Source organism: Phyllostomus hastatus, unplaced genomic scaffold (genome assembly GCF_019186645.2).
Source record: "Phyllostomus hastatus isolate PE091 unplaced genomic scaffold, TTU_PhHast_1.1 phas_contig_147, whole genome shotgun sequence".
In the NCBI taxonomy this organism is placed as follows: Eukaryota; Metazoa; Chordata; class Mammalia; order Chiroptera; family Phyllostomidae; genus Phyllostomus; species Phyllostomus hastatus.
The window spans coordinates 2,594,906-2,622,867 of record NW_025333603.1 but is presented as its reverse complement, the minus strand read 5'-3'; the positions used below and the strand labels follow the sequence as shown (position 1 = coordinate 2,622,867).

The following is a 27,962-nucleotide window of genomic DNA, read 5'->3' as shown; positions in this document are numbered from 1 at the left end:
ATAGGCCTAGGCATTCCTGCCCCCAAAACCCCAACTGGTTTCGGAAATTACCTGGTACACAGGATCTTCAACATCCTCTTCCAGAATTGTCTACAGCAGAGTGAGGGTAAGGAGGGTGCAAAGCAGAGGACATAAAGGAGAGATGTGAGACTATGTTACAGGACAGTAAAGAAACCAGCTCTGGGAAGGAGAGGCTGGTGGGTCATTAAGCCAGAAAATACACAGAAAAACATCAAAACCCTTGCAGCCACCCCCACCCCTTTGGAACAACAGCAACAGCAACTGTGTTTCTTCCGTTGTCCTCCCCTGAAATCTTCCTCTGGATTCAAGATTTCAGAGAATAACGGATCATTTCTAATGCTTTGCTTTTGTGCCAGTAATTTACAGGGGAACCTTTCATCTTTGTTTCTACTTGGCAGGAGGAGGAGAAGCCCTGACTTCCCGTTTTCACATCTGTTTTCGTTAAGCCCCGATCTTCTCTGGTACCAGGATAAATTCACAGGTGTACCTGATACACAGCTTGTTCACACTGCTTATCCTTTTGTGCCTTTTTTTCCAATTCTTCTCTTTGCTTCAATTCATAAATAAGTTGAAAGAGATCTCTCAAGTCCAGAATAACAGGTTCAGCCTGGAGTAAAATGTCGTACAAAAAAGCATTAATATAAGGGGATGGGACTGAGCTGCAGACACCAATTTTTGTTTTCACTATGACCCACAGTTCTTCCTTTTTCTATTAAATGGAAAGCATTCCATCTTTAACTAATTCTACCTTGTTTATATTGGTTTAGCAAATTGCACTAGGCTAAAGTTCATTTCTTCAACTAATTATATTTGTAAATTCATAATAATCTAATCATAAGCATAAAGGCAATGCTTTTATTTATTAGTAATTTCGGATACGATAAAATTGGAGTAGGCCTTCTGCGAAATAGCTATTTGTTTTCTCTTATTTTCTTTTTAAATGAGGCTATGAACGCAAGGAAACTTATTGGTATACTGTGCCTCCATTTGGCATAATCAAAAAGGAATATAATTAGTCATTACGAAATACTCATTAGGAAAAAGCCACAACAAAACTGGATGGGCATGAGTGTGAGCATGTCCCCTAGCTTCACGGCTGTGTATCCTTCTCCAGACGGGAGCCTGAGTCCCAGCATTGCTTAGTCACACATTGGCAGGGCTTTCGGAATCCAGCAGCGGGACTGTGCGGTCCTGTAAAGTTATATAAGGAAAGGCGCCCTCCTTCGATGGGTACTCACCGCCTGGGCTGTTTTTATGGCCACAAATCTGTGATTCCCTTCCTTTCCACAAACGTATCCAAAGGCCCGGTGATCTGTGATGTCCTTGGCAATGTAGGAAATTTCGTGAACAGCATGATGATGCTGAAGGGCCTATGGGAGACAAAAGGAAGAGCATATTTCAGGGGACTTTCCCTTGGAGCTGTTAATCAATAAGAGATGTGTTTCAGCTACGTGTGAACAGGCCCAACGGGCTTTGGAAAAGCTGTTGGGTCCAGATGGAAGGAAAAAGAGCTGTGCCTGCCTTTGAGAAATGGAGACTCCCCTCTGAGGTCTTAGTGCAGTGACCGAGAGATAAACAGGACTGCTCATATGCTGAATGAGCGTCTGTGGTGGTGGTTTCTGCTGTATCTTTCTTCATGACAGCCCAGTCTAAGTTCTGGTTTGCTATTTAATACATTCACGTACCCAGCGCCTGTGCGGGCTGCGGTGGAAGACATACACTGTACATCCACTAGGGGCGCCATTCACACTCACAGAACCATGCTTTGCATGGTTACAACAATCTTCTGACAGATGGTGATGATAGATGGTCTTGAGGAACAAGCCCCTTTTTCTAACTTGGCCAAAGTCACCATTTGGGCTAGAGGTGGGGTTCCCCACATCTCTGAAGCTGTTCATGAGTTGGTCCCTCTGTCTGTAATGCCCATTTTTTTTATCCATTTGCCCAAATTTTATTTCTCTTCCAAAGGCCACTGGAAATAGCACCACCTCTGTGAAACCTCCCCTGAGCAAGCCTTCACTTCCCTCTCCCTGAAGAAATAATCCTTCCCTTCTGCGTTTCCATGGGACTTCAGTCTCTAGCAACAGTGAAACTCCCGATGCACTGGACTCCTCACACACAGCATCCTGGGCTCCTGCCTTCCCGGACCTTCCTGCTCTGTTGGTTTGCTTCCTTGCCCATCTCCCCCACCAGGCTCTGTCTTCCTCATCTTTGCATCCTAGCACCTTTCTGTGTGCCTGGCCCATAGTTGTAAATAAGGGAAATGGGGATAGCTGCTCAGTAATTTTGAAAATCTTTTGAAACTGACCTTCCTGCCTTTATTACCTAAGTTCCAACAAATAATGCTCCTGTTGGTGATAGTGGTCTTTACAATCACTTTCCTATACTAAACATACTTAAAGAAACCCTCATTAAACAGTACTCTGTAAAGGGTTATTTATATATCTGGGCATTATATGATCTGCTTAAAATCCTTATAACTTTCAGGGCCTTTCCATTATACTGGCTATTAAGAAGCTTCAATTCTAGCCACTATGTGAACATAAGGCACTCACTGTATCTCTCCGGACCTCAGTTCATTCCTCTCTCAAATGAGATGTTTGTATCAGATCAGTGACTCCTAATCTGAAGCACTGGATCTATTGGTGTCATTAAAGGTAATAAAAATAACTCCCAAGCAATTTTCAACATTTTAAAAAGCTAAACAGAAATGTATAATTATGGCTCATAGGTCTACACATTTCACTGTGCTTGCAAATGAAAATGCCAAGTTTATTTGGAATTGTATCAGGTTATTGCTGTACTCCTTAGCTAATCTTTGAGCAGATTCTCTTTGGAAATTCACTATGGGTTTAAATAATTCAAATAGGAAAGTGAATGATTATAAATGCCTATTTATGGACAGAATCTTATTCCTTACTGAGTCCCTGCAGGGAGGGAGATACGTAACACAATGGGAACTAAGTTATGAAAACAGTGGGAACCACTGGAGTAGATGTTGTCTGAGGTCTTGTTCCATCTCTCCAGATCCTTCAGCCATTAGACTCTCACATCACATGGCCAGCCTCTGACAACAGTGGATATCTGCTTCTCAGGATGGCCACCACTGGTCCTGGCCTTCCAAAACATCCATTCATAGCCTGTTGTCATCTTTCTAGGCTTCCAACTTTACGAATCACCTCTGCAGAATTTGCTGCCACGCCTTAGCCTTCCAGAGTCTGATCATTCACTAACCTTTTTACTCCCCTTGGGACTCTCCCTTCAGCTTTGTGCCCTGTCCAGGTTGCCCACTGCCCACTGGACATCATGCTTAGGGGGTGTTGCCAGTGCTCAGTCACCCTGGCTACTCAAATGGATATGAGACAACTGTATAATTCAAGTGGATTTCAACACAAGTAAGGCTGGTGAAGAAGGAAGTGTTTGTTGGCAGACTAATCAGGATCCATTTATTCTTGTTTTATTAAGAGTACATATTTAGCTAGCAGAGAAAAACTGCTCAAAGAGCAGTAGCTTTTTCATGGTGTTAATGATGCAAAATTGATGAGATTTATATTCACATTACATGGGGGTATTGATTTATAGGCTTCTGTGAGCTTGAATGGTAGACAGAAGGGAAGTGGGAGACAAAGACTTTCTCCTCTCCCTTTCCTGAAAGTATTTCTCTCTCTGCATAATGTGAAGAATGTTATCCACGTCTCCTGTTAAATCAAAGTTTGACGACAGTACCTTATTGATTGCCAAGTGGAATATTGCTTTAAAATTAAACTGCGATTAGAAGTCTTCCTGGTGGAATTAGATTTGGAGATGACTGTGCAATGGTAAAACATCACCTATGATGCAAGATGGCAGATGGAGATGTAATTTATCAGAGAGTCCTCATTAAGTATTTTAAAATCAAAACATTTTTAATGCCTGATGATACCTAATATTGCCTTGCAGAGTGTAGCTATGTGTGCATGAACTGCTTAAAGATATTTGTAACATTATCTTTTCCTATAGTTAATTTTATGACATGTTAAAAAGGACTGCTCGGAAAGTGGCTCATTCGTTTGGAAACTAAGAGTCAGTGAGAGGATGTGTCTCCACTTTCCACAACCTTAACCGTGCAGATATAATATAGATACTTGGACATACAAATATATTGGAATCCTGCTAATCCCACAGTCACATTATCACATTCATCTTGGCAGCTCAGAGGATCTTGCAACTACTTATTCACTGAGCCTCAAAATTGCTCCAGGTCTTCAAGTAGATTTTATCGGCATAAGCAAAGACAGTTGGAACAGATGATTACTAAATATCATCTAGTTCAACTCTGACTTTATTCATGAAAGGCCTGATGGTCAGAGAGAGTTCTGGCAGGACCACTCCTAAACGCAGGTCCCATTCTCCTTCCTCAGGATGATGAAGCTTTGAAAAAGGAAAACAAGATTATACAGAATCAAGGTCTCCTTTCCTTAGACTCCTGGCTCCATAATCCAACAACAAAACTATAACCCCAGGCAGGCCGGGCTGAAAAAGGGGACTGCTGGGTCAGGAGGCAGAACTGAATCTGTTCTGGCTTCCAGCAGAAGGAAGGTATCTGAGGTCAAAGAGTGTCATAAATCAGGTGTGGGTAAAAGCCAGCTACAAGGATCTCAAAGAAAAGGACAAGTAGCAGGACCTGGAAGTTAACTCTCAGGAGCTAGGCCATCTGTGGTATCTGTTGAGCAGCAAAGGCTGGAGACATGAGGTGAAGGAAACATGAGGTGAGGGAGACATGAGGTAAGGATGGCTTCACCCCAGAGTGTTTCTGGGGGGAGACCCTGGGGCCTCACAGGTTGTTCTGGGGGTGGCAGCGAATCCCAGGCTGGTGTGGGAGGGAGAGGGTGAAGGGATGACAGGTTCTGGTCAGCCTTCTTCCTTCCTTCTTCCTTGGAAAACAATTTTTGTCTTGGGAAAATTTACCCTAGATATTAAAACATTCCCAAAATCCAAAGCAGATATCTGGTTTGAAAACTAGCGGTTTTAAGAACATCCTATCTCTTAGCAAAATCTTCATTTATTCCTCCCATTCTGAACCCTGTTTATTACATCGTGGACAAAATTTTTACTGAACAATTCCAAGGACAGTTCAGAGATCAAATTCCTCAGTCCAGTTGGACCTTCCCTCCTGGGTGAACTTCAGCCAACCTGGACTGCAGGTAATCTGAAGGACTCATCACTCACATTTTTGGATCTGTACTTGCCTACCTCTGTGCCACGGATCACATTGTTTTCTCTGCTGATCTAGCTCTTCATCCTGACTCACACTCCGTTGACTCCACATAACTATACCACAGCTGTGTTTTGAGGCCTGGCTCCAACATCCTGCTCATCATCCAAGGAACCTTCCCTGACTGTCCCAATTCCCTTAGTTATATTGCCTGTCTCTAGATCTCATGGCATTGCATTTGTTCTTCTATCTAGGATGCTTCACAATTTTCAATTTTGTTTCACCTTCACCCATCCCTCATGTTATTCACACCATATGTATTTATTGAGCACCTGTTATGGTCCAGGTCTCATACTAAGCGCTACTTTTATCCAGATGATTAAAACAGAGTCACTTCCTTAAGGATCTCGCAATTGTATGCCACAGGGAGGCACTATCACAAGGCCAGCTTTATGTTCATGGTGTGCATAAGTTGTTACATAGAAGGAGGAAGGGCATCAGAGAAGTGGTGACAAAGGAGCTGACCTTGGACTGAGCCTCAAAGAATAAAGGAGGAGTACCAAGAAAATCAGGAGAAAAGAGCATTCTAGGCAGAAAGAACTTGTTTTTTTTTTCTCCACTTTAAAGTTATTAGTTAGCTGCTTAACGGAAAGATCAATGTTTGATTCTCCTCAATTTTATTCTCGCTCCTAATTTTGTTCCTTTTGAACAGTAAGTGCTAAATAACATTTGATAAATTAAAGAAAGAAGGAAGAACCAAGTTATCTGAAGACATACACTGCACAAAGTAGTTGCTCAATAAATGTTCAGTGAATGATTGAATCAGGTTAATTCATGACATTTCACACAGGACCCATTTTGTGAACAGAGGGTTTCTTATCTGATCATCATTACATCCTTTTTTTTCATTAGCATTTCCATGAGCCATTTACCAATGTTTAAATGAAGTATCAAATTGTTTGGAAGGTTACCATCTGACAGAATAAATTACAGAGAAGACTTAATTTGTACTATGGCTCAATACAGCCAATTAAATAAAGTATGGATTAGGAAGTCATCTGCTCAGACTTTACCATTAGCTTTTTTTAAAGAATAAATTCTACTCCATTTAGCCTTCATATTTTTATTGTGTGTGTGTATGAGAATGTGTGTTTTTCTGAGGCAACACTACTTACAGAAAAATACCCACCAGGATTCAAGTGAGTTAACAAAAAAACAAAACAAAACAAAAAAGCAGATAAGCAGATAGACACAGAATAAAAATAGATACATAGAAAAATACACTACTTCACACTACAGGCAATTACAGTAGTTAAAACCTCACAAGACAAAGGCAGGCCCAGGCTCATTATAAAGGCCTTTCTCTTTCCTAACATATTTTTGGATGCGTTTGCTGCATCACCACGCCAATGAGGCTGGGAAGTAACCTCTGTACCAGCCCCCAGGCACCCCATCATCAAATGCTAAATGGAGCAGGTCAGAGTAAATTCGTCCCTGAGTTCCCATCCTATAATCTCCTAGATTTTACTTAGGATAAGACTAAATTTCCAAATGCCCTAGTCTCCAGGCAAAGAGGCGGTGTGATAACAGAGGAAAGAATATGGACTCTGGAACCAAAGAGAACACACTTCAAATCGAAGCTCTTTCATTTTTCAGATGTGTAGCTTTGGGCACATCACTCTAACTTTCTGAGCCTTGTTTTCTCCCTTGTATAACATGAAGAATGATACAGAAGCCAAAGGCTGTTGGAAATTCCACAGTGATTCATGTAAAACATACCAGATATAAATGAGATGCCATATTTTCTCTACCAGAATGAGAAAAAAAGAGATTAACACCCAGTGTTGACAAGGGTATGGGGAAACAGATATTTTTGGGGCTCCTGGTTTTCTGTGTGCAATGGGGATAATACTAGTACCTCCTTTGTCCTGTTAGGAGGATTAATGAGTTAGTATATGTAAATGGCTTGAAACATTACAAAGCACACAGTAAGGGCTTTGTAAGTGTTGGCCATTATGGTTATCTTTACTTGAGAGCGTAACTTCTCTGGAGGGCAGGCTGGCTGTATGTTTTAAAGCCTTGAAGACAGGCATAAACTTTGACCCCATGAATCTTCTTGTAGAAATTCAATGATCTGTGAATAATGTAAGATATGGGCAAAGGCTTGGAAGCAAGATATTCCCTGAAGTGCTATTAAAATAGGGAAAAATTAGAAATGCTGAACATTAACTAACTGGTTGAAGAAATTACATTTCTCTATAAGATAAAATAATATGCAGTAACTGAAAGTCATCTTGGGAACAAACGTATTTTTTTGTAATGGAAATATAATCACAACATCCTGTTGAATAAATAAAAGCATATCACCAAATAGTATGTTTAATGTGATTCTGTTTTGAAAAAAAAGTATGCATTTCCATATATATGTGTATATGAAAAGTCTGGAGATGTATCCAACGAAATCTTAACAAAGCTTCTCTCTTAAGTGGTGGAATTACTACCATATTTTTAGGACTATAAGATGCACTGGACCATAAGATGCACCTAGGTCTTAAAGGAGGAAAATGGAAAAAAAATTTTTTTGAAACGAAAAATGTGGTAAAATATTTAATAACCTGTGACCTGCTCCACCACTGCCCCCATTCCCCCGACAGAGAGACAGGTAAGCTACATTCACTCTATAAGACAGCCCTCCTTTCTCCCAAATTTGGGAAGAGTATGTCTTATAGTCTGAAAAATATGGTACTTATTTTTAAAATCTGACTTCTTATTTATATTGATTTGTAAAGAATCATACTTATTGATACTAATTATATAAAATACTAATAAATATTAAATGCTAATAAACATTAAAATAAAGAAAAACATAAAAAGCTTTGCCTTTCATATTTGAAGCCAGTGAGTTTAGGGCGTGTACCGCTGTTCACTTCACAGCCAACCCTGAGCCCACTCAGCCTCCTTCCCTCTCACCCCCATAAGCAAGCCTGGCAGGTCTCACCTCCCAGACATCTTTCCCTTTGGCCATTCCTCCCTCGTCCACCACCAGACCCAGGTCACAGCCATGATTTCCAGCATGGATTTATGCAATAGCCTCAGTGCCTGCTCATTCACTTTTGTTGGCCTCTGGTCTAGTAGTTACATCAGAGTGTGAAAGGATTAAGACGAAACCTGCTGAATTTGATTAGGACTATCTGATACTTAAAATGCATCCAAGTCTCCCCACTGTCTTTCGGATAAAGACTGAAACCTTTGCCAGGGCATCTCTACCTGCCTGATCTCTCACCACAGCCACCCTGGCTCCCCAGCACCCCAGCCTTTATTCAGTCCCTGGAATGCATCACATTCCCACCCCAAGTTTTTGCACGTTATTCCATCTGCCTGGAAAGCTCAACTCCCTCGCCTTCAGGCTTTAGTACAGAAGTCTGTTCTCAAAAGCTTCCCTGAATTTCCAGTAGAGACTGGGTTCCCAAGCCACAAGTCTTCTTAGCTTCCTGGACTTTTCCATACAGGGTGCTTCTTCAGTTTGTCATTATGTATATGAACACATACACGTAATAGTCAGCTCCAGGATGGCAGGCGCAACAACATCGTTTTTCTCTCATCTTTTTATCCTGAGTGGTTCTTGGTATTTGGCCATAAGCACTTTTGCTGCACAACTAATTGGCCAGAAGGCAATTTTGTCATAAAAGATAACAAAAAACATAAAAGAGAAACATTAAAAAGGACATAATGAAACAAACTACTAATGACAAAATTTTTTAAAAGGCTATTGCAAAAAATCTTTAAAGTCTTTTGTGCATAGCATTATACGTTTTTTTGACTTGTTGATTCATGTCTTGGTTTGGCAAAGCACTTCTTTTTTGCTACAATTTCCTCCTTCATTAAGAGAGGTATGTGTTTTTCATTAAAGAATCAATAATTAATGCTCTCACAGACTGTTGAGGATTAGCAGTCTCCTCTTTTATATTTTCCACAGCTTGGTAAACTTTTGGTTTTAATGGGTGGGAGAAGATAATACACTCATCAGAGGATCTGCAAACGATGTTATCATTTGTAAGCATAGCACACAATCTGGATTTACACATAGGTCTGCAATCTGGCTTTACATTTAGTTGTTATCATGCACTATTTTAAGACCACTAAGTCTACTCTGAGGCTCAGACTGATAAAATATAACAGAGAAATGATACCAAACTGACAACTAGCTTAAATACATTAAATCTGCCAACTGTAAACCAAACTGTCAAGTGGTTATTTTATCTTTCACGGTGAATCATCTTAAGGCAATTAATTGTGCCATGAAAATGTTTGTGGCAAAGAAGTTTATAGAAAAGATGCTTACAAGGAATACAGTAGACACGATCCTGAGCACTTGTATTAAGTGTGGTGCTTGACATACAGTAAGAATTAAGTACTTAATATATTTTTATTGTGTTAAAATATACATAATTTTACCATTTTAAGTTTACAATTCTGTGGTATTAAGTACATTCACGTGGTTCTGCAAAGTTCTCCACCATCCATCCCCAGAACTTTTTTTAAAAAAGATTTATTTATTTATTTTTTAGAGAGGGGAAGGGAGGGAGAAAGAGAGGGAGAGAAACATTAATGTGTGGTTGCCTCTCACATGCCCCCAACCAGAGACCAGGCCCACAACCCAGTCATGTGCCCTGACTGGGAATCGAACCAGCAACTGTTTAGTTTGCAGGCCGGTTCTCAATCCACTGAGCCACACCAGCCAGAGCCATCTCCAGAACTTTTTCATCTCCCCAAATCAACAGTCTACCATTAAACACTAACTCCCCATTCCCTGCTTGTGCCAGCCCCTGGCAACCACATTCTACTTTCTATTCCTATGAGATTGCTAGTGCACATTTTCAATGAATAATCTGAATGAATGAATCTGTCAGCAGGATCCTGAGTCCAAGTCTTCCCCCAAACCCCACCCCAACCCCACTGACTTTTTGCTTATTTGTGCATCTGTTTCCCTCTCTAGCCTTTTTTTCCTCAGCTATAAAAATTGGATTTGGTAAATGTTCATGTCCTTATTTGCTCTCAACTCTTCTTTAAATCCTTTTTAAGTTTTATAATAAGATGACAGCTACAAAAGACAGCTTCTTAGTAGCGCTCTACACACATATTATAAACACAGAGCACTGGAAGATATGAGCGAAGTCCTGGTCTAAAAATAGGGAGATGAACTAGTCAACTAGCTGAGAGCATCCTAGGCCTGCGATTTCAGCTTAAATTTGTCTAATAGGCAAAGTGGAGCCAGGTGTGCTTAATCAATTAACAATCATCAAAGTGACAAGGAAGCATATTTCAGCTCAGGAGTTGTGAAAACCACCTTAAACAGAAAACTGACTTCTGTGTGAAACACTAGTTTCCTGTCACTGGAGTTCAATCAAAACTCCATGTCCCATGATCAAGGATGTGGCTACAGCATAACCACAGTGGGTGGTGGGTTGCCCTGGCTGTCTGCTCTCATTCAATTCACAGTCATCCCCCACAGCCCTTTGGTACTAGGGTCCACAGGCCCTGGGAACACTGAGATGGGTAACATGCAGTCAGGGCTCTCAGAAGTCCAAAATTCCACAGTGAGCGTGTGTGTGTGTATAAGGCAGAGGGCTCCTTTTCTGCTAATTACCCAGAGTAGTTTGTATATTGTGTTATTCTGTCCCCATTTCCAAAAGGCATGAAGTGCGATGGAAGGATGTGAATCTCAGCTTTGAGGCCATGGGCAAGTCACCTTATGTCACAGAGCCTCAGTTTTTTTCATCCGTGGGAACTGCCCCTCCCTTATAGGCAGGTGAGGAAGATTACCTGAAGTGCCTAGCAGTGTGTGTGATAGATGGTAGGCTCCTAACATCGTGGAGTTTATCCTAGGCAACTGAGATTAAGATTATCATTGTAATGGCTATGTTATAAAAGTGTTCAGTCACCCAGCATGGTTCCCTCAGGTGAGGCCGTCCTGAGAGCTGACAGGACAGGATGGGATACTAATTTTGGAGTAGTCACAGGGTGGTGAGAAAGAATCTACTGGGAAATCGAGTCACCAGGAAAAAGAGAACAGCTGAGAGAGAGAGAGAGAGAGAGAGAGAGAGAGAGAGAGAGAGAGCGTGACTCAAAGTTTATGATAAGAACCTGGATCCCCAATCCCAGGAAATTTAACCCTGTAGTTTCCAGTTATATAAGTCAATGAATTCCCTTTCTTGCTAAGACTGTTTGAGGTGAGTTTTATATTACTTGTAACAATGCAGAAGTCATCGTTATCCCTGTCGTAGGCAGCAGGAAACAGTCTGAGAAGGAAGGAAGGGACTTGCCCAAGGACTGTCAGGCTGACTTTATAAAGTTTTGTTGACACTCAGGTCTATGCCTGCTTTATTGTTAGTTGTAATTAATGTTGAAATTGAAGTTTTGAATCTGTTTTGGGTATATATTGGCATAAAATAAATATATAGTAGAAAGCAAGTTTTTTCAGTGAAGGAAAATGAGATACAAGTATCAACTGAAGAAGTAACCCAATAACTTTAAATTTTAATTGGAAATAGTCAATATGCACTCATGACTTAAACATTATATTCGCAGCACTATTCACAGAAAGGGCCTGGAAGTAATGAAATCTTGGCAGCAATGAGCACACCTAATGTAGCTTTCTATTACCTAGCTGTCCATCTAGCGATCTTGTAACTTACCTAGAGTCAGAGAAAGCAAATATGGCAAAAGGTAAAATTTTCTGTTTAGTTAAACATGTTCATAAAAATATGTCGGAGAAAAAAGTGAAATCCTAGCATGCTCCCCTCCCTGCCTCCCAACTCCCTCTTCCTGTCTCTGAGAACAGACGAGTCCAAGGCCCTGACCCTTTGATGACTGAACTGAAAGTGGGCTGCAGACAAAAGGGAGTCCCCCTCAGGTTACCACTGGTCCAGAACACACAGGGTTGTTAGCAGCTTAGAGGTTCTCCAAGTCAGAGCTGCCAGTTTCCTTTGTCCCTGCATTCCCACAGCATGAATAAACATAGGTCAATTTTCTGTTTTGTACAACTATATTTTAAAAAGTTGAGGTTGAATAAATATGAGAAAAATGTACACTTCTGAAAGTCTGGGGGAAAATACCCCAACCTTGGAAGATTCTACAAATATGAAAAAGGGTTCAGATTTTATTTTCATTATATTAAAAAAGGGTACTACCCTGGCCAGTGTGGGTCAGTTGGTCAGAGTGTTGTCCCATAGACTGAAAGGTCACGGGTTCAATTCCTGGTCAGGGCACATACCCAGGTTGTGGTTTTGATCCTTGGTCCAGGCATGTACAAGGAAGAAACCGATTGCTGTTTCTCTCTCACATCTATGTATTTCTCTCTCTCTCTTACCCTTCCTCTCCCTTTAAAAGCAATGAAATGAGGGTAAAATAATGGGCATTACTCAGAGAGTGCCAATCATACACTAGGCACCACGCCAACTACACGACAAATAGAATCTTCATTTATTTCACTCCTCCCAAAACCTTACGTATTATTTCCCCAACTGGGACCGCCGAGGTGACTGAGATTCAGAGAGGGTGAGTAACTTGCACAGGTCACATTGCTGATAAGGTGGACTGCTGCCCGTTGTGGCTCCAGACCCCGGGTGGCCTCTTGTGCACTTCAATACAGTTTTGAATGTACTTTAACTGCCTGTATTTTCATTCTCCTAAAATTCTTATTTTTCTTTCTTTTACTTTCTGCATGAAGAGTCCTAATAACCATTGTAGGTGTTTAGTAATGTAACCAATGATTTCAACATTTTAGCTTATGGTATAAAATTGCTATACAAGTAGGTAAATGAGTATGAGTGAATGAAAAGGAAACAGCATGTGTTGCTACCAGTCACTGCAGAAGTGAGGTTATTATATTTAATGGAAAATTACTTTCTGTATCGTAACCAGTCTAAAATTAACCTCTGCCTTGGTCACAATGAAATCCTGCATGCCAGACAGAAACTTAAAAGAAAATAAATTGACTAAAATGAAGCCAGTAGAAAAAGCGCTGGATTACAGGTGAGAAGGCTGGGATTCCAGGTGAAGCTGTCTTCATTCATAACTGAGGTGGGTAGGCAGTGATGGTGAACCTGGCTCCTAAGATCCACTTTACTAAAACACTTGGGTGCTGAGCACACACACAACTTTGGACAGACACAAGTCAGCCTCTGAAATCCAGATCTATTATTACTACTTGTGTCACCTTTGACAAATCACCCAGCTTCTCTGAACCCTGGTGCCCTCATGTATAACTCCATTTGACTGAGGTGAGAACTAAATAAGATCAGGCTGTTAAAATTCCTCGTATTCTGCCCGGTCCCCAGTGATGCTTAACAAATGGCAGTTCCTCTCCAGCCCGAAGATTCTGTTATCTAAATTGCCAGTCATTGGTCCATGTTGAATTGTGACCTCCCAAAATCCACATGTGGAAGTTCTTTACCTCAGGACTTCACAATGTGACCTTATCTGAAAATAGTATCCTTACAGATGTCATTAGTTAAAATTAGGTCTTACTAGAATAGGTTGTGCCTCTAATACAGTATGCCTGGGGTCTTGATAAAAAGAGGACATTTGGACACAGCCACACACACAAAGAAGAATGCCTTGCAAATACGAAGGCAGAAATTGGGTGGTGTGTCTAAGATGGCCAGCAAACCACCAGAAACTAGGAGAAAGATAATGGAACAAATCCTCTCTCACAGTCCTCAGAAGGAATCAATGTGGGCAAACCTTGATCTCAGACTCCTAGCTCCTTACAACCATGAGGCAAACTCGGTTGTGATCATTTGTTATGGCAGTCCTAGTTAAGGAATGCAGTCACCTCCTTAGTTTTCTCTCTGGATACCTTTGTTTGAGGAGTTTGCCAAGAAAATACAGAAGTGAAACAACCTCTTAGGCATCTTGTCCCATACATCTCTTCTCCCTCATTGAGCCTTTACTTTCCCATCTCTAAAATGAGGGGCAGGACTGGCCCCTGCCAGCTTTGCTCTGCTTTTCCAGGCAGGAGAGCAAACCCTTTGGTTTTCTTATTACTGTCAGACCTTGCTACTTAAATCAGAAGCTGAGTGTAGTGCAGCACTGTGCAATTTATAGCTGCATCTATCCAATTATTTCCCATTTAGTGCTGTGTAGCATTTCCCCAAATACACGGCCAAACCACTGACGTGGTAGGGCAAGCTCTCTGAGTACCAGGATCAATTGTTTTTCTTACACTAATTGGCCCCATGATTTGTTGGCTTGTTGCCTTGGAAAATGAACTGTCAGTAAAAGAAATTAGCACAAAATTGCCCCCTTCGTTGAAAAGGTTCCAAACACCATCTCCTTCAACTCACCTCAGGGTCTCAGAGGGCAAAATTGGCATGAACTAATATATTCTAACCTGCTGCTCTATCTTTTTCTTGTTAGTGATGAGAAAACTGAGGCTCAGAGGGTTATACAACTTGCCCAATCAACATTTAATCAATGGGTGGGTTCAGAGCTGGGGCGAAAAGCCGGTGTGATGGCACACTTCAGGCCCATTTTTCTACATCAGGTTGTCTCCTTAAGGGCAGTGATGGGCAGGTTCTGCCCAGCTCTCTGCTCACTCATCCCTCCTCCCTGGCATACATGTTCATCTCTGTGGCAGACTCAAAGAGAGCAGCACCTGGGGCAGTTACCCAGGGCACATGTAAGGGGGTCTGGCTTACTTGCTCAGTGCTTCCTATATGAAGTACCACTAGCTGCTGGCCTGGCTCTGTCATGCCCCCCTGACTCAATTCTAGTAAGTCGGTTCTTTTGTGTCAGGCACAGTGCTGGGTGCTAGTGATACCACACTAGAGCTTCTGAGATCTTTACCTTTAAGGAGCTCATATTATCTCTGGAGACAAGAGGTCAGGTGCCTTTGCTTAATATTTTCCAAGAAACATATTCCCTTTCTTCCTAACACATACCACAGTCTGTAATTATCCCTTCACTTGCATGATCTACCTGGTTAATATCTGTCACCTCCATTAGTCTGCGAAGACTAGGGAAGCAGTCCCGTGTCAGCTCCTGGCTCACCAACACATCCCCAGCCCCAGCACAGTATCTGACACTAGTGGGGACTCAGGAGTGATTTGTGGAAGGAAGATGGGTATGTGCTTATACCATAATAAGGTAAGAACAGGGTAGGATGGAGGCCTGAATGGATTTGACTCATAGGAGCTGACTAGGTAAAAATTGGCCATGGGGGGGTGGGGCCAGGGGGAGAAGGAATCAAATGCTCCATCTAAGGGATAACAAAGCCATGGTAAGTTATAAAATAGCACTTTACAGATTGGGAACTGCAATCAGTTTGGGATTACTAGACCATAACATGTTAGGCAGAAACTGGCAGTGAGAGAAGGTAGGCAAGGACAAGGGGATACAGGATTTGAAGGTGTGGTTAGAAAATCGGGGTGGTAGTGAAATTGTCTAGCTCCTTTGTACTCAACTCTGTTATTGATCTTAACTGCAGTGGGTCCTTTCAACAGGCTTCAAAGGGAGTCATCTTCAGGCTGGAGAAGTTGAGCCCCTCCTCCCGGTTGGATATGTAGGTATGGGAGCCACTAACACGGTGTGCCGAGGAGATGTGCAGTGGAAGCGTCAGCGTGGGTGGCTCACAGGTGACAGCTGGTTACAAGTAAACCTGACTATCCTGCTGGTGAGGTGGGCCTGAGGGCTCTAGTCAGACTATAGCTGGACTCGGGCAACCACCCTCTGCCCTGGGCAGACCCTCTGGTCTGGGGACAGTCTGGTGAGTTTGTGAGCCAAAGATGAATCCACTCTCCATTCTCCCACTTCTGTTTCCCAGCCTATGATCCATGACCCCAAAAAAGTTCATTAAAGCTCCCTGGCAACAGAGGACAGGGTTCTGTCTTATAGAAAAACCGCAATGGCAGTGCTGATAGTGGCAGTGGTGACAGTGGGGCGCCTCTGTTGAACTGGCTGCACTGGAAGTTTCTGAAGACAACTGGGCATGTTTCCTACATCATAGCATAAGGGTTTATGTCACTTTATGGTGAAATCTATGAGTAAGCTCGGTCTGGTTGTCAGGGTCAGATGGCCTGGGTCATTCCTTGGCTCTGCAGCTTTCTCCATTGCATGACCTTAGGAAAGCCACAGGCCAGCATTGGACCTTGGTGTGTTTATTGATTAGATGCTGTCTCAGACGGCCATTGTGAAGACTGGATTATCAGCTGTCTGGTGCTTGGGGGATATATGTGACAGGGAACCTGGGGGGGCCAGAAAGCACTGCAGGCATGTGGTTAAACCACTTGAAATCTTGCATCAGTTGTCCTTTCAGAGTATAGTCACCAAGGGCCTGCAATGGGCTGGGTGCTGTGGCAGCAGAGGCACATGAAATGCACACGACCAGAGGCAGCCCCTGCCCTCCTGGAGAACACAGTCTGCAGGACACAGCGGATGCATGGACCACTGCAATAGGATGTGGTGAGGTCTCAGGCAGAAGGAGATGCTGGGCCTGGGCCAAGGGAGCACATAACAGAGGCAGTTAACTCCGCTGGGGCAGGCTGCCAGGAAGAGGAAGCATTCAGGCTGATTCACAGAATATTAGGAGTTACAATGCAAGAAGTAGGAGAAGGACATTCCAAGGCAAGGGCAGGAGCATGTGCAAATGCCAGAGCAGAACAAGGTAGCTTCTAGGGTCAGGTGTTCAGAGGGTGAAGATGTGAGGTCATCTGCGTGGCCTATTTGCATGCACCTTCCAGGGCAACTTCCCAGTGCAATCTAAAGGACAGATAGGCCAGCAGCCACAGGTGGAGACCTGTCATGTTGTTTTCAAGATTTTGTTGTGATTTTGGTTCCCAGGATTTCTGACAGGATTTCATTTCCCAGCTGGTTTAGCTGCTCTCCTCTCTGTGTTCCCTGAACCTCTGCTGTCCTTGTGCTCAGAACACTTGCTATTCCAATTTGCAATGACCTACTATTATACACCTATCTCTAACCAGTCTGGGAGTCTGTTCATGAATCTGTGTACAAATGTCAGCGGCTCACCCACTTGGCAGAGCTGGTGTGAGGATCACGAGAACAGCGATGGAGAGCAGGATGCACCACGGACAAAGGCTCTCCTCGACCAAACAGTAGCCAGGTTGCTCTGAGCTCTCCTCTTTACTAGGCCTCAACTTTGGCCTATAGAGACTTAAAGAAAACACTGGCACTTTCTAACAGCTCAAGGCCACATCACTAGGATAACCCTAGCCCTTTAAAGTGCCTGTTTGAGAAAACCCAAGGCTGCCCAGCAAACACCTGAGGACAGGGACCATCTCCTTGTCTCTGTGGCAGGTTGGGTAAGTGCCAGTTAGTAAACCCAGATGAGTTTCATGTGGACTGACCTCACCTGACCACCTTTTGTGATTTTTCTTCTGGGCTGACTCTGCACAAGCTGCTGCTATTACCTCTCACTCAGCTTCCCACTAAAATGACTGTCACCACTGCATAAATCTGAATGGAGCTCAGCTCTTACCCCCATCTATGGTCAGTAGTCCCTGAATAAAATCAGTATCCACCATTTCAAGGTCCAGCTGTGTGTATCCTTGACAGCATACTGGCAATACCATCCCTGTTAGCATAAGGGCAGGCCCTGGGCTAAAAGCATTATATGTACAGTCTCAGTTATGACGACCTTGGAATGGGGGGCAGTCCAGGAGGGAGAGTAGGGCACAGTGGTTAAGAGCACAGGCTCTGGATGCACAGGGCAAAGCCTGGCCTCTATTCACAAGCTGTGACACTAGGGCTCATCACTTATCCTTTCTGTGTTGTTGCTTTCTCACCTGTGTAATGGGAACAACTGTCTCCATCTCACAAGAGTTCTTATGAGAATATATGAATGAACACATGACATGCTCAGGATGGTATCCAGAACACAGGAAGGGCTTAATAAATGTGATATTGTTATTTCAAAGTCAATGGAAATATATCCTGTGATAGAACATCTTTTCTGTTTATGCAAAATATAAATCTTCACCTAGAACACACCCTGGTGCACAGTCAATACTTAACAAATACCTGTTGAGTAAATGATTTAATGTTAGAAATGCTTCTCTATGCTGTATTATTCACTCCTACATGCTTTTCACTCTGGTCCCAGAACTGTGCTGTGACTGCTGGGTGTCCCTACAGAACCACTGAGGCACCCGAGTACACCTGTGTGTGGTATGGGACTGCACATTCTACCATACAAGTAGATGAGGCCGTGAGTGAGTCCTGCGACACCCAGAGTGAGGAGGCCGTGAGCAGATGTGGCCAGGAATTCTTGAAGCGCTGGGCTCAACTGAGCAGAAGCGAAACTGGACTGGAGCCTGTTTCATTCCGTTCTTCCTTTGTGTATCAGAATGGAAGAGGGGACAATGTGATAGGAGTTGTCAAGTTTTGAAATGAATAATAAGATGTCTTTGGAGTGAAGCACATAAAAGAGATGAGCTAAAAATATAGCAGCTTCGAGAGCATCTGGGAGGCAGAAGGATTAGCTGGGCGTCTGGAACTGCAGCAGAACAAAGCTCTTGCTGAAGGGAACGTTTCTCGCACCAGCTGCAACTACAAGCAGGTGAGCAAGAGGACACAGGGGTTTCCTTCCAAACATCCTCTCCCCACTTCAGGACATTAATTCCAATAAATAAGCACCTAAGATTTTTTTATCATTTGGATACAATGGGAAACATCAGGGAACTCAGCCAGTGGGAGGGGGCATTCTGGAGCACCTCCCACGTGTATGGTGCTTAGGTTATAGGATTATTACTTCTCATTACAAACCAATGAGGAAGGTTTTATTATAACTTACAGAGAAGAACCCTGAGGTTCAGAGGGGTGAAGTTGTAAGCCGAAGTTCAAACAGAGAGAAACTGAAAGTCCTAAGTGAAACAAGCCAGGCAGTGAAATACAAATACCACAAGATCTCACCTTTAAGTGGAACCTAATCAACAAAACAAACAAGCAAGCAAAATATAATCAGAGACATTGAAATTAAGAACAATCTGACAGTAACCAGAGGGGAGGTGGGAGGGGATAATGGGCGGGGGTGGAATCAGGGGAGGGAGGTGGGGATGGCTGGGGTTGCAGGGAGTGGTGAGAGGTAAATACAGACAACTGTACTTGAGTAACAATAAAATAATTTTAAAAAAGAAAGTGAAAGTCCTGGGATTGGACCCCTACCTGACCTTAATTGTCTAATTCCCAAATCCAAGAACTTGATGGTACACTGCTTCTTACACACGTCCTTTGTGAAATGTCCTCTGCTTGAAGTGTGTCTCCTAAAATACTTATAAACTATCTCTACACCGGTCCATCTACCCATCTTCCTCCCCCCTTCCCCTGTTTTGATAAAAATTTCCCATTGCTTTATTTTTATTATTGATTTTAGAGAGACAAAGGAAGAGGGAGAGTGGGAGAGGAGTAGACAGGAAAAAAGAGAGAGAAAAAAGAGAGAGAAAGGGAGGGGAAGAGAAGAGAGAGAAACATCAATTTGTTTTACAGTTATTTATGCATTCATTTGTTGCTTCTTGTATGTGCCCTGAACAGGGATCAAACCTGCAATCTTGGTGTATCAGGACAATGCTCTAACCAACTGAACTAACCTGGCCACAGTTTCCTATTGCTTTTCTCTTTTCTTTTCTCTTTTTTTCCTTCCTTTCCTTTTCTTCCATTCTCTCCCTCTCTCTCCCTCCGTTTTTTTCCTTCTTTCCTAAATTCCTTCCTTCCTTCCTTGCTTCCTTTGAAATTGTTTATTTCCCATCAACTTTATTTCCATTTTGTTGAAGAGTTTATACAATGGAAGAACAGCTTAAGACCGCTCTTTGGTTTTTCCTTCCGAGCAGTGGCCCAAGCAGTGGGGGCTGCAGGCCGGTCTTCACGGCAGCTGAGCGCTCCGGGCTTCAGTAGGTAACTGTTGGACAGGCCCAGAGGGCACTGTGCCTACAGAGCCGTCTGAGACCTCAGGCTGAGCAGCAGTGAATGCAGGAGCTAGAGCAGCCATCCACCCTGAAATGCCTCCCCTGCCCAAGCCCTTTCAGTGGTCTACCCTTCCCTTCCATTTCTTCAGGATCCCTGTAGAAGTAGAGATCAGGCCTGACCTCCCGCGGGTGTTCACTGGAGATGGTACCACGCATGCGCAGAAATTCCCAAGCCAGCATCCATGACATAGACCCGCTGAATTAGCCCCTTTCTTGCTGCAGGGATGGCAATATCCACACAGTGCAGAGGACAATCTGTGATACACAGAGAGTGGTAGGCAGGCTAAGGTAACACACGTCTGTGGGGGCTGGCAGTCAGCCCTGGGACCAGTAACCTCCAGAAGCTCCTGGGAGGCTCTCTGGATCTGGTTAGTGAAGGTTCCCGAAGGGAAGCGTCAGCACCCGGAGTGGCTGCAGGGGCAGTAGGGAACTCCAGCACAGTTTGCTGGCAGGTGTTCCTGGACTGTATGACACTGACAGCAGCCGGGTTTGCAGTGGTAACAATGGCTCAAGCTACCAGCCGGACCTTCTCCCGGGTCCCCTGCAGAGTTATGCTGTGGACGCCATCACTCTTCCTGCTGTGGATGTGCCGTTGCATGTGGAAGTCAAGGCTGCTGCCTCCTAAGTGGGTTCCTGATGCAAGGGATTTGAGGACATTCTCCTCCTTCATTTGCAGGACATCAAGGGCTGCAGACTTTGTGACAGTTTGCCTTTAAGTTATGACATGAACTCAGAGCAATGCCATATGGACCCTGTCTTGATAGCCTGAAAAGGTTCCATTGCTTTTATAGGCCCACAGCATATAAAGTATGTCGTTATATTGTTCAGGGATCTCTGGCATTAACAGTTAATGTACAGTTCATACTTGTGTTGTACAGAGTTTATAGCTTTTAAAACTCTATCTAATTTTTATCTCATTCATTATCTTGTTTTATTATCCCCATGAGAAAAAAAGAGGAAATTACTTAGCCCACAGAAGTTAAGTAATCTGCCCAAAGTCACATCTAGTAGGCAGCAGATCTGAAATTAGCAGACCCTGGACAATCACCTGAGTCCTAAGTCTAAGTTCTTTTTGTATCACCTTGAGAGCAGCAGTAAATGCAGAGGCTGAGAATATGTACGCTGGAACCAGATTGCCTGGGTTCAAATCTTGGCTCTTCCATTCACCAGCTATGTGACCTTGAGTTTTCTCTCTGTGTCATTTGCTCATCTATAAAAAATAAGTATAATGATAGTACCTACCTCTTGAAGCTGTGATGAGGTAGTAGGATATAATATTCAATACACTTAAAACGTGTCTGGTATCTAGTAAACTTGTAGAAGTGTAAAGTTTTTACTTATTTGATTTGGCTTTTGTTTATTTTTGAATGTGCTTTTTCTCCTATTGTGGAAATCCTCCTAGGGTTGAGAGGATCCTGGAGCTGGCCCAGCACCATCCAGTTAGGAGGTGGCAGAGTTGGGATGTGAACCAAGACTTGTTTGATATATTCAGATGTGTCCCTGAGACTCTTACTTGCATTCCTCCCTCTGGGATTAGATGCAGAAACTGACCTAGGCTGAGTCTCTCCATCCTGGACTGGAATAAGGAAGTGTGCTTCCCAGGGCCATGCCAGGATAAGGACACCCTCTGGAGGATATCATTTCCCATCATCGTGTATGTGTATTTGTCCACTCAACAAAATTATTCATTGAGTACCTCCTATGCTTGAAGCACTGTACTGGGCCCTAGGGACCTGATGCTGAACTAGACAGGGACCCTGTTCTTCCTGTGCTCAAGGTCTAGTGGGGAGCTATGCATGAACAACAGCAATGTGGAATGCTAGGTGCAGCAAGAGGGAAGGGCAGGGTGATAGGGCAACCCATGGGAATGCCTTTGACCTGTAGAGGTGTGGGGTAAGTCCTAAGTACCTACATTCTGAGCATAAAGAGAAGTATTTAGAACCCATACAACTTAATTTCCTATCCTCAAAAAAAAAAACAACCCCAAAAACTGTTAAGGAAACTTCCTAGGCCTCCTTTTTCCAGACACAAAATAAGTGGTCCTTTTCTTGTTCAGGAAAGGAGTGATCAGAGGGGCTTTAGTCATGTCAGTTTCAGAAGAAAAGAGAAAAGCAGGTCAAAGGCCTGAAGATGCAATACAGAGAGCCAGACAGACCAGGGCTCACGTAGCAGCTCTGCCAGTGCACAGCTGCGGGCCTTCTAGGCCCGCCCGTGCTGGGTATGTGTTCCAAGATGGGTCAAAATGACAGCCTGCACCCAGGCTTCTTCCTGAAGCTGCTGATAAGCAGCACAGATGATGTAAGTGAGACAGGTAGAGATCAGTGGCTCCCCACTGCCATGCGCTTTGTGTCCTGGATGTATGCCCATGGAGGTTCAGCACCTTGTAGTGGAGACAGGTTGCTCTGCTGGTCAAAAGGTGCTGTCCTTTGTTGGCTGTGAGCCTTCCCAGCTCCAGAAACAACATATATCACCACGTGAAGCAATAATTCTAATGCTCAGTGGACCCAGTCCCAGGCTAACGCCTGAGGTCCAGGCCTTGAAATCATTCTGTGCCGGCATTAGAGCAGTCTCTGCTTATCTCACATGAGGCCTCACTTTAGTTTTCTCATCTACAAAGTGGGGATAATAAAACACTTTCCTTCAGGGTAACTTTGACAAATAAAATGGATATTGCATATAAAACACATTATCAGGATCATAATAAGCTTCCAATAAATGGTGGTGGTGAGTGAATCCCAGTCTTCAAATAACCAGTGTTATCCTGGGCAATAACTACTTCCAGGGGTCTCAGTTTCCTGATCTGTAAAATGGGGATAATAAACTGCACATCATAAAGCTCTGAGTTAAATCAGGTGACTTTTGTAAGCACCAGGTATAGGGCTCAGAATGTCAGATGGGCTCAAATGCCAAGAACTGTGGGACTGAGCCCTGGCTGGAGTGGCTGAGTTGGATGGAACGTTGTTCTGTGAACTGAAAGGAGGCTGGTTTGATTCGCAGTTTAACTGAGTGTAGTTTCTTTCTTTCACTCGTTCCTTGGTTTTTCACCCCCTCAATAATGTGTGCTGAGCCCCTGGCATCGGGCAGGCTTGCAGCAGGGCAGCTTTGGCCGTCTGTGTCTCCCCTTCCACAGATGCTTTCAAAGGAAGCCACAGAGTCCAACCTCAACTTATAAACCTTTACAGCATTCTCCTTTCTTCACTGAATCTGAGCAATTCTAGCAGCAAAATCCAAACTTCTGTTTTTTGCTTTCCTGTTCATACCCCGAGATTTTGTTTCTAGAGGCACCTTTTTGGTTAACTATCTACAAAGGTCAGAGGGCCTGAGGTCAGAGAATGAGAAGGGGGAGACATTGGATGCAGTCATGGTGGAATCAGCCAATTCCAGCACTAAATTATCACCACATGTCTACTTCCTTAGGATGAGCAGGATTTCAGTTTGATTATGTTGTTATGTCTGCTAAAATTATTTTGAGATAGTTGTCGGAGAGTTCTGGTGGGCAGACCTCCTTAATCATCTCCTGAAGGACCTCCCCACTGCTTATAATCAATTCTGTCTCTCATCTCCAAATCCCTGGATGCAATGCCCATGAGGCCAGCTGGCTGGAAGCTAGGAGACAGGGCTTGGTCAGTTTGGTTTCTAGAAGGTAACATACCCAGCCTGCTCTACTTCTGCACTACAGTAAGGTACCTTCCAACCACCCTGGATGGCACTAAGCATTTACAGCCTCAGACCTCAACCTCCTGCCCTGAAGTATTTGTGCTCTTCATCCTCACTCGCCCTGATTTTCCTTACTTTTGACCTGTTGATGGCTTCCTGTTAAAAGCCCTTCTTTGGTCACCGCTTTCCAAAAACCGACCTTTATTTGCTCCATCTGTTAGAATTCACACTTTCTTTCAAGCTGAGTTGACTTGACTGGCTCTGCGAAAACACTTGTGCCCATGCACTGACTTTATACCCTAGGGGTCTCAGCAAGGAAAGGACAGAGACTGGATTCCACCTAGAACTGAGCAGATTCAGCAGTAACTTCCAATGGCTCTTCACAGTGGGTGGGACTCCCTGCAGCAAGAGTCTTTGTCTCTTTAGATTGTCTTCCTAGTTTGTCTCTCTGCCCTTGGTTCTGTCTTCCTATGTTGGACAACATGGACGTAGGCCTACTGAGGCTGTGGACACCTTACCCTGTCAGGCAGGTGGAGTGAGTTCTCTAGTCCTGTCTTGCAGGATTGCATGAATTTACACAAGTTATCACCAATTCTCCTCTACTACTATCTAGCTACCTGGATTTGCCAAGAAAGCCACCTCTCTGATTCTCAGTGGCTTTTTAGAAGGGAGGATTATTGATATCATTTATGTTAACTGACCATCTGAATGGCTGACACAGAATAGAGACTAGATGTATTTTATCACAGTCAAAAAGGAAGGCATTCCAGTTGGGTGAGGCCTGGCTTGAATAAAAGTAGGGAGGTAGACTATGAGGAGAGAACTCTGGGCAATGAGGGCACAAGTAGAGTTAATAACACTGGGAGGTGAGGTAGAACCACTTTGCTTAAAAACAAAAAGAGGGCCTCAAATGCCAGGATGAAAATTTGAGACTTGAAATATCAGTGACAGCAGTCTAATGTAATTTGTTAAATAAATGAAAGCAAAGCCCTCAGTTAAAAAAATCATTGCAAATACGGAGGGAGGATTCTTGCCACCAAAATAAATACAATGATGATGCTGACAGTAAAGATAAAGATGAGATTGATGGTAATCCTACCAATAATACTGTTGACTGAATGCTTCTTCTTGCCAATCACCATGCTAAGAACTTTGAGGCATCGTCTCATTTAAGCCTCAGAAGTAGCCTATGGGAGAGGTGCCTTTATTAGCTTCAGCTGATTGATGATGGGAAAATTGAAGCAGAGAGAAGTTGTCCTTTGCTGAAGATCTGCAGCTGGAAAAGTAGTGAGATTTTGGTTCACACCCAAGTCTTTCTGACTCCAGAGCTTGTGGGTTTTGCAAATCCACAAAACACACAGACCTCCTATTTCCATTCATTTGCTTAAAAGCCTACTGCTCAATCTCTTCTGGCTCCTCTCAGAGTACTGCTTTCTGAAATGCCTAAAATAAAAAGACACGAGTCCAATAACAGATACCTCAACGGTAAGGACATACCTAATCTCTCCTTCAAGCAAAGGGACTTAAAAAATTAAATCCAGCAAAAGAAAAATTCAGTGCCCCAGGACTACCTGACATAAAACTCAGCCTGTATGTTTCTGCTCCACAGATCTGTCTATCTTGAGAGCTTTATTTACTATCATGTCTCCTTTGGATCTTGAACCCACTAGATGAACCTGGAAATCTCACAGGAGCCTTCTCTGACCATCCAAGCTAAGGTCCTCCCCTCAGTTAATCTCTATCATGTCACCTTTTTTCATGGGCTTCATAATATTTAGTACTCAAAAATTAATCTGTTTTTCTGTTTTGTGTTATTTATTGTCTTGCCTGCCTTGCTTAGTCCTGAATCTGTAGTGCCTAGAATCTGCCATATATAGTTATCAATAAACATTTGTTGAACAAATGAAACTCCTATTCATCCACCAAGGCTTCGTTCAAAGCCTTCCCACCCTCACCTCCACCCCCAAGCTGGGATCATTGTCCCATAACACTCCCCTCACCTATCACAGCTCTTATCCTATTGCATCATAATCACAGATATTATCCATTTCTCCAGCTGGCCCCAGGAGGGTAGGGGTGGTGGGGCCTTTTAATTATTACACTTCCAGTGTCCAGCCTGGTATCTGGAGATGAGCAGTTGTTAGAAAAATGTTTGTTGAATATATTTGCTGATGACCAGATGGATGAATAAATTAATAGAGGAAGTAAAGAATATATGGAGAATGTACTTTTTCTGGTTGTAGAAATTAAAATTTATAAACACTGACTGATATATTGTACCTTCAAAGACCTATGGCTTAATATGTTAAGATAGTCTAGGTTAACCATGAAATTTCAATGGCTTGTCACAGCAAAGGTTTGTCTCTGATGCAAGTGGTATGTCCAGCCTGGGTTGGCAGGGCCTCTGATACAGTCACACTGGGCCCAGTGGATGGATGTTTCCACATCACAACCAAAGGCCTTATAGTTGTCAAGGCAGGAGAAGAAGGAGCTGAAGGTTTGCATTCAGTGCTTATGAACTTGGCCTAGCTGTGATGCATGTCATTTCAGTTCATAGGCAGTTATCATCACGTGGATCCTCACTGCAGGAGCTGGAGACATGGAGGAGCCATGGCTATAAGGTGGGGCAGCAAAGGTCTTCTTCCATGTTTGGTGATTGCAGAGCTCCTATAGGCCATGCTAAACACTAACACTTCAGTGAGCTCCAGGCTCTGAAAAGTCTTACCCAAACTACTTTAAATATATATACATCAGTTTATCATTGGCCCACTTTATGTATTTATCAAATACATGATTAATACAAATAAAGCTACCAACTGGAGCTTTGTTTTTCTTCAATAAGCTGCAGAATGTGACTTAATGGAGTTGACAGAACTCCAACCTAGGGTAGGAAAATTTTTGTTTGGCTTATTCTTTACAACTTTATTAAAGGCAAATATAACTTCTCTCAGGTTTTTGAAATAATAGCTCACATTTATTTACTGTCTGCTTGGTACCAGTGTGGTTGGTCCTTTATTTACATAAAATCTAATCCTTACAACCATGCAAGATAAAATTATATGTAATTACAACTTAAAAAATGAAGAAACTAAGGCTCAGAGGGATTATGATTCTTGATCAAGTTTATAGAAATCATAAGGTTTCCACTGAAATATGAACTCAGATCCATCAGAAAACAGGCCACAGAATCCATTATCATCTAAATGGAGTCCAGTATCTCTGGAGGACAGAGGAGTGAACTTCTGAGACTGATTCTTTCTACTGTCCCTTTGACCTCTAACATCCTATGAAAGAATTTTATAAGCCATAATAGAAAAAAATCAAACTGCACCATATAAAAGTCTTTGATTTATTATGCATGAATTATGGCTTCTTCTTTGTTTAAAGATATAAAAAATAATAGAGGATTACAACTTACTGACTGATGCTCTAGTAGACTTTGATCAATCATGAGGCCCACCTAGAGAGCTGAAATGATAATCAATAAAAATTGGGGCAATTCTCAGGCTTATACACTAAATATGTTTAATGTCAATTGCCATGGGGCTTTTGAGAAAGAAAGAAAAAAGGACATATTCTGACTCTACCTTATAGAGAGTTCACATAATAAAATTATCTTTGGGCTAAACATTCTTTTTCAAGGATAGTCAGATAGACCTGAGTATTTTCCCAATTCTGCCATTTCTTAGTTGCATGAACTGAGACAGTTCTCTTATTTCTCACAGTCTAAGTGTCCTTATCTGTAAAATAGGGTTGAGAGAGTCAAGGTAGCATAATAATTATGACTGATGACTCTGCTATTTTATAAAAAGACTCATTGGTTCACCCATTGACTCAATAGATAAATATTCATTGGGGACCTCATAAAAGTCAGAAGAAACTTTTGGGTAGATACAAAAATAAACAAAAACAAACATAGTTCATGTGCTTATCCTGTTTATAAGGCATAATATTTAATATCTCCAAGCCTCAGTTTCATCATCTATAAATTAAAGATAATAGGGTTTTTATAAAAGAAATGATGCATATATTATCTAGTATAATGTCTGAGAGAAAGTAAGTGCTTAATAAATGTCAGATTATTAGTAGTAATAATAGCAGCAGGGGTAACA

The 27,962-nt window shown here is 42.7% G+C and overlaps 1 protein-coding gene across 10 annotated transcripts in view; it reads right to left on the bottom strand.

The window, feature by feature from the left end:
• The window catches only part of DAB1 (DAB adaptor protein 1), a 1,094,329-nt gene that overhangs the window by 65,203 nt on the left and 1,001,164 nt on the right, over positions 1-27,962 (bottom strand). For 8 of the 10 annotated variants that reach the window (XM_045857163.1, XM_045857172.1, XM_045857182.1 and 5 more), the window contains 3 exons: positions 1,260-1,391; positions 509-628; positions 52-90 (listed from right to left, as the gene is read on the bottom strand). In XM_045857163.1, the coding sequence (XP_045713119.1) occupies positions 52-90; positions 509-628; positions 1,260-1,391 (291 nt within the window). The remainder of the gene's footprint in view (positions 1-51; positions 91-508; positions 629-1,259; positions 1,392-27,962) is intronic. The other 2 variants (XM_045857224.1, XM_045857228.1) reach the window with 1 other exon arrangement.